Source organism: Drosophila tropicalis, unplaced genomic scaffold, assembly GCF_018151085.1.
Source record: "Drosophila tropicalis isolate 14030-0801.00 unplaced genomic scaffold, ASM1815108v1 contig_700, whole genome shotgun sequence".
NCBI classification, from domain to species: domain Eukaryota; kingdom Metazoa; phylum Arthropoda; class Insecta; order Diptera; family Drosophilidae; genus Drosophila; species Drosophila tropicalis.
In genome coordinates this window covers 105871-118088 of record NW_027173183.1, presented here as the reverse complement: position 1 = coordinate 118088, position 12218 = coordinate 105871, and the positions used below count along the sequence as shown (strand labels likewise).

The following is a 12218-nucleotide window of genomic DNA, read 5'->3' as shown; positions in this document are numbered from 1 at the left end:
TGGCTAGTCAATTCTATTTTCATCTCATAGTTCATGGGCTTGATTAAATCTGGATCAACTTGTACATACGACGTGGAAATAATAGACTTAAGGGCTGCGGTTTGCTCTTCCCGTAACGCGGGCTCTATATCAAAGTCTAATTCACTGACAGCAGGGAGCTCAATGGCATTTATCGCCATAAGTGCATCGTTCAATGTTTCCGAAGGTACAGCAGAAGTTTTCGGAAGGGGAGAATGAGACAACAATTCGGCAGATACAATCTCATTCCTATCATACGGCAGTATCACTCTCTCTTTCATAAATATGTCAAAGGACTTGAGAACAGCAGTAAGATTTGGATTTATACATTCAGTCGGTTTATTCATGAGTATCAACGATTCTTTTTCATATTTCAGTTCCTTCAGTTTACAGAGTCTAATATTAATTTTATACAGAAGATCTCTACCTATAATCATCGGCAGTTCGGTTGCTTGGTTCGTCAGGACTTCAAACGTATGTATTGTATGTGTGTTGCGGAGGCGAACCCTACACTGGACTTGGCCTAAGGACAGAAGTTGGCTATTTCCTAAACCACGGCAGGGGACTTCAGATTGACGGATAAAACTCTTTGGACTGCCCGAATCAAGGAGAGCAAACATATCTATAAATCTCCTATCTTGCACTTCATCACAAACAAAAGCAACACTCACCAGTTGTAAATGGTCTAGTCGATTTCCCGCTTCATCAGCGGCGGCGGCAGCAGTGATATTGGTGGCATTTCCAATTCGAGACGGGCAGTTTTTGTAGCTGTGGCCCACTATGCCACACTTGAAACATGAATTCGGAGGTCTCATTGGTTTCGGGCATTGACTCTTGTAATGCCCCCATCCTGAGCAGTTGAAGCATCTGGTCTCACTCGTGACGGTGCCTGACGATTTATTTCCAGGCGCCACGGCAGTTGTTGTTGGCTGCGCCTTCACACTATTGCTTTGTCTGGAGGCAGCGGCCTGCATACGGAGGCGCTCGTAGCGTTCCAGTAGGGGCTTCAGTTCAGCCATTGTCCGAGCTGAGTACAGCATGCCGACTCTAGTAGAATTGTCCCGCAGTCCATCAATGATCAGGTCGACCAGCTCGTTCTCCGGAATCGGAGCGTTCATGGCAATCTCCTGCATCTCGATTGCGAATCTTAAACATCCCTCGCCTGCCCTGATGCGGCGGCCACGCAGAGCGTGGTACACTTCCTCGATGCTACACGAGCGTCCAAATTCTCGCAAGAGGATTGCCTTCAATTCTTCGTAGCTGTGCACCGATACCGTGCGCAGCAGCACCGCCGCCGTACCTTCCAGCATACGACGGCATGCGACCAACCGTAGGCGGTCGTTCAACTGCAGAATTTCAAATGCGTCTTCCAGATCGTTCAGCCATTTCTTCACATCGTATGCGGTGTCCGCTGAAAATCTAGCCACCATGCTCTCAATGACACTCACGTCGCTGACTTGCTGTCATGGTGCTTGGAATTCGTCAATCCCCTGCTGCAATTTGAGGATTTGATGCTGGAGCTGTAGCAACTCATGTTGTTTCTGCAGCGTCCCCAGTTGCTCATCCAGGCTGGGGAAGGCGGAAGTGGCCAGTGTGATGGCGGCCGCGGCAGTCGATACGGAGGGCACTAAAGCGGGCATCCCCTCCCATGGGTCCGCGTCGGGACCAGTGGCGGGGGCGGCGAGCGAGGCCGCAGCCCGCATGGCAGACACATAGTCGGAGGGCACAGCATCCGCAGGCACAGTGGATGTGGCAGCGGCGGCGGGCACAACAGTGGCAGCGGGCGCAGAGGCGGCAGCGGCGGCGGGCACAGCAGCGGCGGCAGCGGTGGTGGGCACAGCAGCGGCGGCAGCGGGTGCAGAGGCGGCAGCGGCGGCTGGTACAGCAGTGGCAGCGGGCGCAGAGGCGGCAGCGGCGGCGGGCACAGCAGTGGCAGCGGGTGCAGCGGCGGCAGCGGGTGCAGAGGCGGCAGCGGCGGCGGGCACAGCAGCGGCGGCAGCGGGTGCAGAGGCGGCGGGCACAGCAGCGGCGGCAGCGAGCACAGCGGCGGCATCGGGTGCAGAGGCGGCGGGCACAGCAGCGGCAGCGGTGGTGGGCACAGCAGCGGCAGCGGGCACAGCAGTGGCAGCGGGTGCAGAGACGGCGGGCACAGCAGCGGCAGCGGTGGTGGGCACAGCAGCGGCAGCGGGCACAGCAGTGGCAGCGGGTGCAGAGGCGGCGGGCACAGCAGCGGCAGCGGTGGTGGGCACAGGAGCGGCAGCGGGCACAGTGGCAGCGGGTGCAGAGACGGCGGGCACAGCAGCGGCAGCGGTGGTGGGCACAGCAGCGGCAGCGGGCACAGCAGTGGCATCCCCTCCCATGGGTCCGCGTCGGGACCAGTGGCGGGGGCGGCGAGCGAGGCCGCAGCCCGCATGGCAGACACATAGTCGGAGGGCACAGCATCCGCAGGCACAGTGGATGTGGCAGCGGCGGCGGGCACAGCAGTGGCAGCGGGTGCAGCGGCGGCAGCGGGTGCAGAGGCGGCAGCGGCGGCGGGCACAGCAGCGGCGGCAGCGGGTGCAGAGGCGGCGGGCACAGCAGCGGCGGCAGCGAGCACAGCGGCGGCAACGGGTGCAGAGGCGGCGGGCACAGCAGCGGCAGCGGTGGTGGGCACAGCAGCGGCAGCGGGCACAGCAGTGGCAGCGGGTGCAGAGACGGCAGCGGTGGTGGGCACAGGAGCGGCAGCGGGCACAGCAGTGGCAGCGGGTGCAGAGGCGGCGGGCACAGCAGCGGCAGCGGTGGTGGGCACAGCAGCGGCAGCGGGCACAGCAGTGGCAGCGGGTGCAGCGGTTACAGCGGGGGCGAATATAACCGCAGCGGGGCCGGCAGGGGCGAGTGTGGCAGCGGTTGGCCCAGCAGGGGCGGAGGTGGCATCAGTTAGCCCAGCAGGGGCTCGTATGGCGGTGGTTGGCCCAGCAGCAGTTGGCCCGGCGGGGGCGAGCATGTCAGCAGTTGGCCCAGCAGGGGCGAGTGTGGCAGCGGTTGGCCCAGCAGGGGCGGAGGTGGAATCAGTTAGCCCAGCAGGGGCTCGTATGGCGGCGGTTGGCCCAGCAGCGGCGGGCCCGGCAGGGGCGAGCATGTCAGCAGTTGGCCCGGCAGGGGCGAGTGTCGCAGCGGTTGGCCCAGCAGGGGCGAATGTGGCATCAGTTAGCCCAGCAGGGGCTCGTATGGCGGCGGTTGGCCCAGCAGCGGCGGGCCCGGCAGGGGCGAGCATGTCAGCAGTTGGCCCGGCAGCAGCGAGTGTCGCAGCGGTTGGCCCAGCAGGGGCGGAGGTGGCATCAGTTAGCCCAGCAGGGGCTCGTATAGCAGCAGTTGGCCCGGCGGAGGCGAGCATGTCAGCAGTTGGCCCGGCAGGGGCGAGTATAGCAGCAGTTGGCCCGGCGGGGGCGAGCATGTCAGCAGTTGGCCCGGCAGGGGCGAGTGTGGCGGCAGTTGGCACAGCGGCTCTCGGTACTGCAGCAGCGTCGGCTCCTGTGGCCGTCGGTACTGCAGCGGTAGTCACAGCAGTGGGTGCACCAGCAGCGGTGGGCGTGGAGGCGGCCGTCCTAGATGTGGAACGTGTGGCGCGCCGTGTCCCGAAATATGTATCCTTTCGGGTGGTCATCCCACTTCTGAGTTGTAAACACCTATTTATTGGGAAAATATGATAACGATTAATTTGTATTTCTTGGATTTTATCTTTGGTTTTCTGCGCAGATGCAGAGACGCCGTCTCTTAACCTATCGAGGACTTATCGCTAACAATCGATACTTATTACTAACAATCGATACTTATTACTAACAATCGATACTTATTACTAACAATCGATACTATAATACCGGTTTCGGTATATACATGAGCATTTAACAGACTTTGTAAATAATTGGAATCTTACAATTAGTTTACATAAAATGAAAATGAAAATTGCATGTTGTTTAGGCAAGCGTAAGAAAGCAAGCATGGGTCGATGATTTTTCTTTTTCTCTAACCCAATTTTCCACACCGCCCACATTTTATCTCACAATTGCTGCCTTCCTGCGGTCAGAGGCACGACCCTTAACCCTGATTATTCTCTTTCACCTGCAATATTTTTTGATGACTAAGTTGGGCGTGGCTTAGAGGCTGCACTTTTGTGCCCCATCTCTGATTGAGCATTGGAAATGCAATGTAACCACAGCTCTGCGGCTTTGCAATTAGATTATCGCACATGGACAGAGGGCAGAAGAAGTAGCTACTCGGTGGTGCAGTGATGTGGTTGTCGAGTGGCGAATATTTGTTCATTTTGATTGCGTTGAGAGAGAGAGGGAGAGGAGAGGGGCGGCATCCTTTTCCATTGTGCACGTGTATAATTATTTTTTGACTATTGCCATTTGATTTTAAATAAAATGCGTTGGGCAGTGCCCAACAAAAATACCGCATTAGTTAGTTGTATGATTGCAATTTAGTTCGTTACGTTTTGCGGTTGCATTGAGAACCAGAGAGAAAGAGTGTAAGAGATGCAGTTAAAAAGAATGGAGCCGAAAACGGGGAAGATAAGTCTTTGATGACGAGTTTCAGGTGCTTCAACTCTCGGCCGGTTCACTCGTTGGTAACGATGTAATTTCATATCCAAAAGTAACAAGCTGGCAAAACAAAAAAAAAAGTAAGTGCAGTTGGCCCTGAGCTGTCAACGATACATCTGAGTGTGGTCAGGTTTGTATACATATCTCTTACATCTGCCGAAAGTTGTCCGCAAAGTTTATTGACAATTGTCAACTCATTGTCAGTTACAATGAGTTTTAAAAGTGAATGCCTCTTGGGTAAGATGACAAATTGTCTCATCTTAGTAAATGAGCATAAATCATAAATATTTATACATTGGCATTTGGTAATTGTTTAAACAGGCTCACCAATTTGTCTGTCTGTGTGTGTGTGTGGGTCTCATTTGGTAACCGCAGATTAAAGGTCCCTAATCTAAATAGAAATTGTGCTGTGCCTGCTGCTGTTGCATTGTTTTGTTTAAATATTTGTTGAAAGAGTTGAAATATAAGTTTACTTATAATTTCCATTCCATTTGCAGCTGTGGCCCAACAGAGCTTCAAGTGTCCTGATGACTTTGGCTTCTATCAACATGAGACATCTTGCGATAAATACTGGAAATGTGACAATGGCGTTTCCGAGCTCAAGACATGCGGCAATGGTTTGGCTTTCGATGCCTCAGATTCCAAATTTTTAACTGAGAACTGTGACTATTTGCACAACGTTGATTGTGGCGATCGCACAGAGTTGCGTGAGTCCATCGAAAGGTATTCTAATGTATACTTATTTAATGAGATTATTGGTTATAGAACCACCAATTACCACACCACACTGTGCTCGTCTCGGCAAAGAAAAGTAAAATCACATGGAAATTGATTAAACTTTTCTTTCAACTGCAGAGGTTGCCAATGGTTTTACATGCCCAGCTGCTGGTGAACTGGCCAATGCTGGTTCCTTCTCACGTCATGCTCATCCCGAGGATTGCCGCAAATACTACATCTGTCTGGAGGGAGTTGCTCGCGAATATGTTTGCCCAATTGGCACAGTCTTCAAAATTGGTGATTCTGATGGCACAGGCAACTGTGAGGATCCCGAGGATGTTCCCGGATGGTAAGTGAATATTTACACTTGTATAATTATAATTTTTATACACACGTATGTATGTATGGGATGTTTTGTGAGAATTATGCTTTGGTTTGTTCTGTTTGCTTGGAAGCTCGTTGAGTTGAATTCAAATGTTCCTGGCCACGCTTGCACCAAAAAACAAATTGACACATGCTTTCACTATTCACATTACTCTTACTGTCACTTTCACTGTCTCTTATACTCACACACACACACACAAACACATTGATTGATACATGGCCCTTTCATATACATACATACATATCTCTCTTGGTCTATTCTTACATATCTCTTTACCTTGGTCCCAATTTTACACTTACAGTGAAGCCTACTATGCCGATCTGGATCTGAAGAGCATCCGCAAGAGCGAACTTCTAGCTGGATTGAACACTGAAGGTCGCACAAAGAGCGCGCCCAAAACCAAAGCTGCCACCTCACAAACATAATAATTATAACAACAACAACAACAATAACTAAACAACAGCAACCTACAACTACAACATCAACAACAACAACAACAACTACTACTAATACTATATAACAAGATCAACTCAATTTCCCTTTCATTTCCTTTTTCAAATTTCTCTTGCCTCCTTCCTTTCTTACCATTTATAATCGCTATCTCTCTCTATTTCCATCTCTCTGTCATATCATGAAAAGACCCAGACAGATTCAAATATCGCCCAATCTATCATGCTATATCTCTTTTTCTTTTCTAATTTATTTTCGCATGTGTGTAGAATTGGAATATTCCTGGTTATTTAGTTCAATATTATTTAAGGGTGTGATTTCCTTATTTAAACTTTATTATTTATTAACAATGTTTCTTTGTGTTAAGAATACATATATTTATTAATTATTATAATGGCCTTAGCGACAAATTTGGGTGTGCGATGTGATCGAGGCGAGAGTACGATTGCGAGTGCTTTTCGATCGACGCTTCTGCTTTATTTTCATGAGTGAGTCGACCAGATAGGTACGGCCGCTGCGTGTCGTTCTGTCTCGCTCACTCGGTACCAAACGATTGCCATGATTATGCCTGCCTGACACTTCATTTCCTACATGTGTTTCTCCCCTTTGAGTCTTTGAGTCAATTCCATCTTGTTTCCCTTTTATGTTTCTGTTTTTTTTTTTTAACTCACAAAATTTTTTAAAATTCATCAAATTCAAAGAAACGTTAGACAGACAGAAAAAAGAACATCGAGGAAAGATGAATTCTTTCACAACAACAAGAAAAAAAAAAAAAAATGAAGCATAAAAATTAGAGATTTGTAAATTTAAGTGCTCATTGTTTATAAGTTTATAATTTTATTTTATACTTAAAAAAAAACAACAACAACAAAATATACATAAAAAACCAAAAAAATTTATTTATGTGGCCGACATGTTCTACAGAGTCTGTAAATAATAAGCAAACATAAAACTTTCTGACGCCAGCCATATTTGCCATAAATGAAAAGTTGCCAGCCATTTTCGACCAGCATTTAGAGAGTCTTCCTTCGGTGGAATTGTCGTCGTTGCCGACAATGTCGACGTCTTTTCAAATGCACAAGAACTTTGTTAATTATTCATTTGATTCTATAAACAAAAACGCGATACAAAAACTTTAAATGAATTTTAAAATTATCAACACAATTGCAGGCATAACCAGAACACACACACACATGCAAGCGAGAGTTATACATAGTTGACAAAAGCTGGCTCCTAGGTGCATGTGGCAATAGTTTGCTCATGGAGGGTTACCGGAGACGGTGTAAAGGGCTAGGCTCGTTTCTCTTAACTCATAAAATCTGGCAACTTTACTTTAGCCTTGCTTGACTTTAGCTATAGTTGTATGATTGTGTGACTTTTGTATGTGTGTGTGTGTGTGTCTCGGTGTGTATGCATTTATAGTTCCCACACACTCTGAAATTTTTGCAAAAAGTTTTAAAACTAATTAAATAAAAATTATAAAACTATACAAACTCAAGACACAACTTGCTAGGGCTGCTAAAGGAAATTTTCAGCTTGGTCCTGTATGTATAGCGCTTTGTAGCCAACACACAGATTTTCTCTTTCTCTACTCCTTTTTCTCCTTTTTCTCTTACATTCTGGCGCTTTTGAGATTTCAGTGAATAAGTAGAAGCATATAAAATCGCTGGCTTGCATTCAATCGTTGAGCTTTTAATGCTACTCTTACACATACAGACTTACCGCTGGTTGTCATCTTGTAATTTAATAGGTTTTAAGAACGTTTTCTCCTCTTGTCATGGTAGTAGTTATTGTGGCCAAGAATGGTTTACTTTCAAGATACTTCTTGCTTACTAGCCATGGCAATCTTCAATTAAAACTTCCTTTCAGTGGTCTGTCTAGAATTTCTCCATTTCTCTAGCTATTAACATTCCACCAAGTTCAACAGATTTGTGAAAGAAAAGAAATGTTGAGAATGCAATGGTTATAAAAGTGTTTTATAAACAAAAATGATTAAACTTAAACAAAGTTATACAACTGTCCACCACATTCACTTTGCCAACCGCATAATTGAACCAGATACAAACACAGAGACAGAGAAAGCGAAGCCAAAACAGAATGAATGGGACTCCTTGGTAACTGCAACTAGCCAACTTGTGTTGATGGATAATGGCTAGCTCCTTGCTTGGCAGTTCAAATCTTTTTAGCATTTTGACTCTAATTAATTTTAATGATGATATAAATGTAGAATTGGAATTATTCCTGGTTATTTTATTCAATATTATTTAAGGATGTGATTTCCTTATTTAAACTTTATTATTTATTAACAATGTTTCTTTGTGTTAAGAATACATATATTTATTAATTATTATAATGGCCTTAGCGACAAATTTGGGTTCTGCTTTATTTTCATGAGTGAGTCGACCAGATAGGTACGGCCGCTGCGTGTCGTTCTGTCTCGCTCACTCGGTACCAAACGATTGCCATGATTATGCCTGACTGACACTTCATTTCCTACAATCGGCTGTCCTGACAAGTCATTCGACCCGAATGATCCTAGCCAAGGTTTCATGAACTCAGCCACTGTTGAGGTCTTACAAGGTCCTTCACCGTCGCCCACCTTCTCGACGTCGTATCGACCGTGCCTATTCACCTTCGTAACTTTATATGGTCCTAAGTATTTACCTCTCAACTTTAGACCTGTCCCATACTGCGTACGTTTAATCGCCACTAACTCGTTTAAATTGTATTTTTTTTCACATTTCCTGTTTTTGTCGAACGTTCTTTTCATTTCCTGCTGTATTTCATCTATATTCTTTCGAGCCTCCGCTCTAATCTCATCACGACCACAGTCTAATTCTTCTATTAACGAATCGGTTATCAGCTTTCTCATTTTGGGATCATCAGGACTACGCATCTCTATTCCTGTCAAAATCTTAAAAGGTGTAACTCTTGTACTTCTTGGAGCAGTATTATTAATAAATTGTTGCACACGACCTACATACTTGTACCAGTTTCCCTCATTCTCTTGACTTAACTTTGAAATCATTGGAACTATTATCTTATGCATCCTTTCTACTTGGCCGTTGCCACGGGGTACACCTGTTGCTATCAGTAAATGCTGTATATCCTGTCTGTTACAATATTCATTAAACGCATTGGACGTGAATGCTGCTCCCCTGTCAGAAATTATTTTCATCGGGTTACCAAAAATTATGGCCTGCCTTTCAAGAGAACTAAGTACTTCCTCGACTCCTGTTCTACGAGTCGGATACAACCATACAAACTTAGAGAACCCATCAACAATAACAAGTATGTGATTGTAACGCTTTGTTGTGACCTCCATCGGGCCAACGTGATCAATGTGATATGTCATCAATGGCTGATCTCCTTTACTTATTGGCATCAAATATCCTTCCTTTTTTGCCGGTCTTGACATTAACAATAAGACATTCCACGCAACACTCAACAACACGGACTACCTTCTCTTTTAATTTTGGAATATAATACGATTTTTCTACGATATCTTGAGTCTTTCTAGCTCCAAAATGTCCTTGTTTATGTGCAATCTGTATTATTTCCTTTTCCATCTGCGAGGGAACGACAATAAGTTCTCGATTAGGGTCCTTTAACAATATTTCGTTTTCAATGTAAAAATCTTCATATCCTTTCTGTTGAACTAAGCTCCTAATCAATTTAGTCCAATCATCTGACAACTGTGCTTCCCTTAATTTATGGGTTATAGTGTCAGTTAGCAGAAAAACAAGATAAACGGCTCAAGGCATCCACATGCCGCATCTTTTGAACCTGAACGATGTTCGATCTGATAATCGAAATCTTGTAGGTACATTGCCCAACGTGCTACACGCAACGGAACCTCTTTCTTTTTCATTGTCATCGTGAACGCATTACAATCTGTGACAATCTTAAATCTCAATCCTAACACATATATACGCCACTTTATTAATGCTCCAATAACTGCTAAAACCTCAAGTTCATATGAATCATACTTCTCTTCGCAAGGTTTAGTTTTCCGACTCATATATTGTACCGGATGGAATAAACCATCTTCTGAATCTTTCTGTAAAAGCGCAGCTCCGAAACCGTGTTTCGAGGCATCAGTGTGAATTTCAGTCTCTAGCTTAGGATTGTATAGCTTTAAAACAGGACCTTTGATCAATGCTAACTTCAATTGCTCAAACGCTACCATTTGCAATTCTTTAAACTCAATCTTGTTGTCCTTTCGCAAAATGTCAGTCAAGGGCTTAGCTGTTACTGCGTATCCTTCGATAAATTTACGGAAATACGATGTTAACCCCAAAAATCGTTGAACTGACTTCTTATCATGTGGGATCGGGAATCTTGAAACGGCATCAGTCTTCTCCTTACTTGGCTTAATACTTCCATTTTCAACTATATAGCCCAAAAAATTTACTTTACTCTGCAGTATCTGACATTTCTCCCAATTTATTCTTAACCCATTTTCCGCAGCTATCTTCAACACCCTTTTAAGTTTAATTAGACCATCATTCACGCTAACACTTGGTATAATTATATCGTCCATATACACCACTGCATCTCCATTCTTTACTGATTCTCTCATTACTGCCATTATAAATCTGGTAAAAACTGCTGGAGAGTTGGAAATTCCGAATGGTACGTACAGGAATTCATACTGACCATTCTGAGTTACGAATGCAGTGTACTTCTGAGATTTTTCCTCAACAGGAACATGGAAAAACCCGTTTGTTAGATCTAAAGTAGTGTAAACCAACGCACTTTGAAGTTTTTCTAATACGGTGTCCATCTGTGGCATAGGAAAATTATCTCGGACCACTTTCTCATTTAGCTTTCTGTAATCGCAGCACAGACGCTTTTTCCCATTCTTCTTTTTAACAAGTACAACAGGCGAAGCATATTCGGAAAAACTTGGCCTTATTATCTTCTCCTCTAACCATTCTTGTACTATACTATCAACGATTTTCTGATCAGACTCTGCTAGACGCCTTGGATGCTGATAAACTGGCAACTCATCCGTTAGTACAATCTTCATTTCTATAGGAGTGTTTGTATTTCTAATAGGTTTGTAACTATTAATCAACTTCTTGACTTCACTACCGATTTCTGCACTGATATGTGACAATTTACTCTTGATTTCCAATTTATTCTGTTCTGCACTGTGCATACACATACTTTCAAATTCCTCAAACAACTCAGCACAAGATTTATTCGCGTTACACAGTGATTCTTTTCTGTTGATGCTCACAAACTTTGTACCTTTCTTGGTAACAACCAAATCGACGTGATCTAATATGGTTCTACCCAAAATTGCCTCATATGCCATGTCTTCATCAGGAACGATATGAAACTCGACTTCCATCTCAATGCCATCTATCTTGACAGTTATGCTAAAACTACCGAAGGTCATCACATGACTTTCACCAATGCCTGTAAGAGTCTTCGAATATCCAGTTAGTGACTTAATTCCGAGTTTAACAAACACGCTTTTTACGTATGAGACTCAAATTTGCTCCTGTATCAATTAGACCGTTGAACTTAATCGATTTATAAGTTACTTCTTTCAACTCCAAACCCGAATCAGTAAATTTACCTGATGCTTTTATTAATTTATCATCTACAACATTGGTGCTTTCAACTTTGGTGGTATCTTTATCTTTACATTCAAACGAACGATGGCCTGTTTTGTCACATTTAAAACAAGTAAACGTTTTCTTGTTACAGTCTCTCATCATGTGTGAAGGATCACCACACTTAAAACATTTGCGATCACCTTTTGTTATCGAATTTTTCTCTCTATTATCTCTACCTTGCTTGTGAACAGATGACTCGAATGTTGTTTTCTTTGACGACTTTCTAGGATCATAGGATTTTAAGTAGGTCTCTATTTGAACTTTTAACGCATCCACTGTTCTCGCCTGATACAATAATGCCTTATTTGATCTCATGTCTGGTATACCTTCTACAAAATACTCGATTAAACTTTCGTCATCCAAATCGATTGGCTTTGCGATTTCCATTAACGAATACAAAAACTCATACAAGTTCTCACCTCTCTTTAACTGTCGATT

The 12218-nt window shown here is 44.8% G+C and overlaps 1 protein-coding gene across 1 annotated transcript; it reads left to right on the top strand.

Moving 5' to 3' along the window:
* The first annotated feature begins 2376 nt into the window (after positions 1 to 2376).
* On the top strand, positions 2377 to 6171 carry LOC137579558 (protein obstructor-E-like). Its single transcript, XM_068293343.1, is given in 4 exon segments — positions 2377 to 2663; positions 5067 to 5305; positions 5364 to 5664; positions 6002 to 6171. Coding segments are annotated over 4 exon segments (951 nt in total). The 3' UTR covers positions 6126 to 6171.
* The last annotated feature ends 6047 nt before the right edge of the window (positions 6172 to 12218 follow it).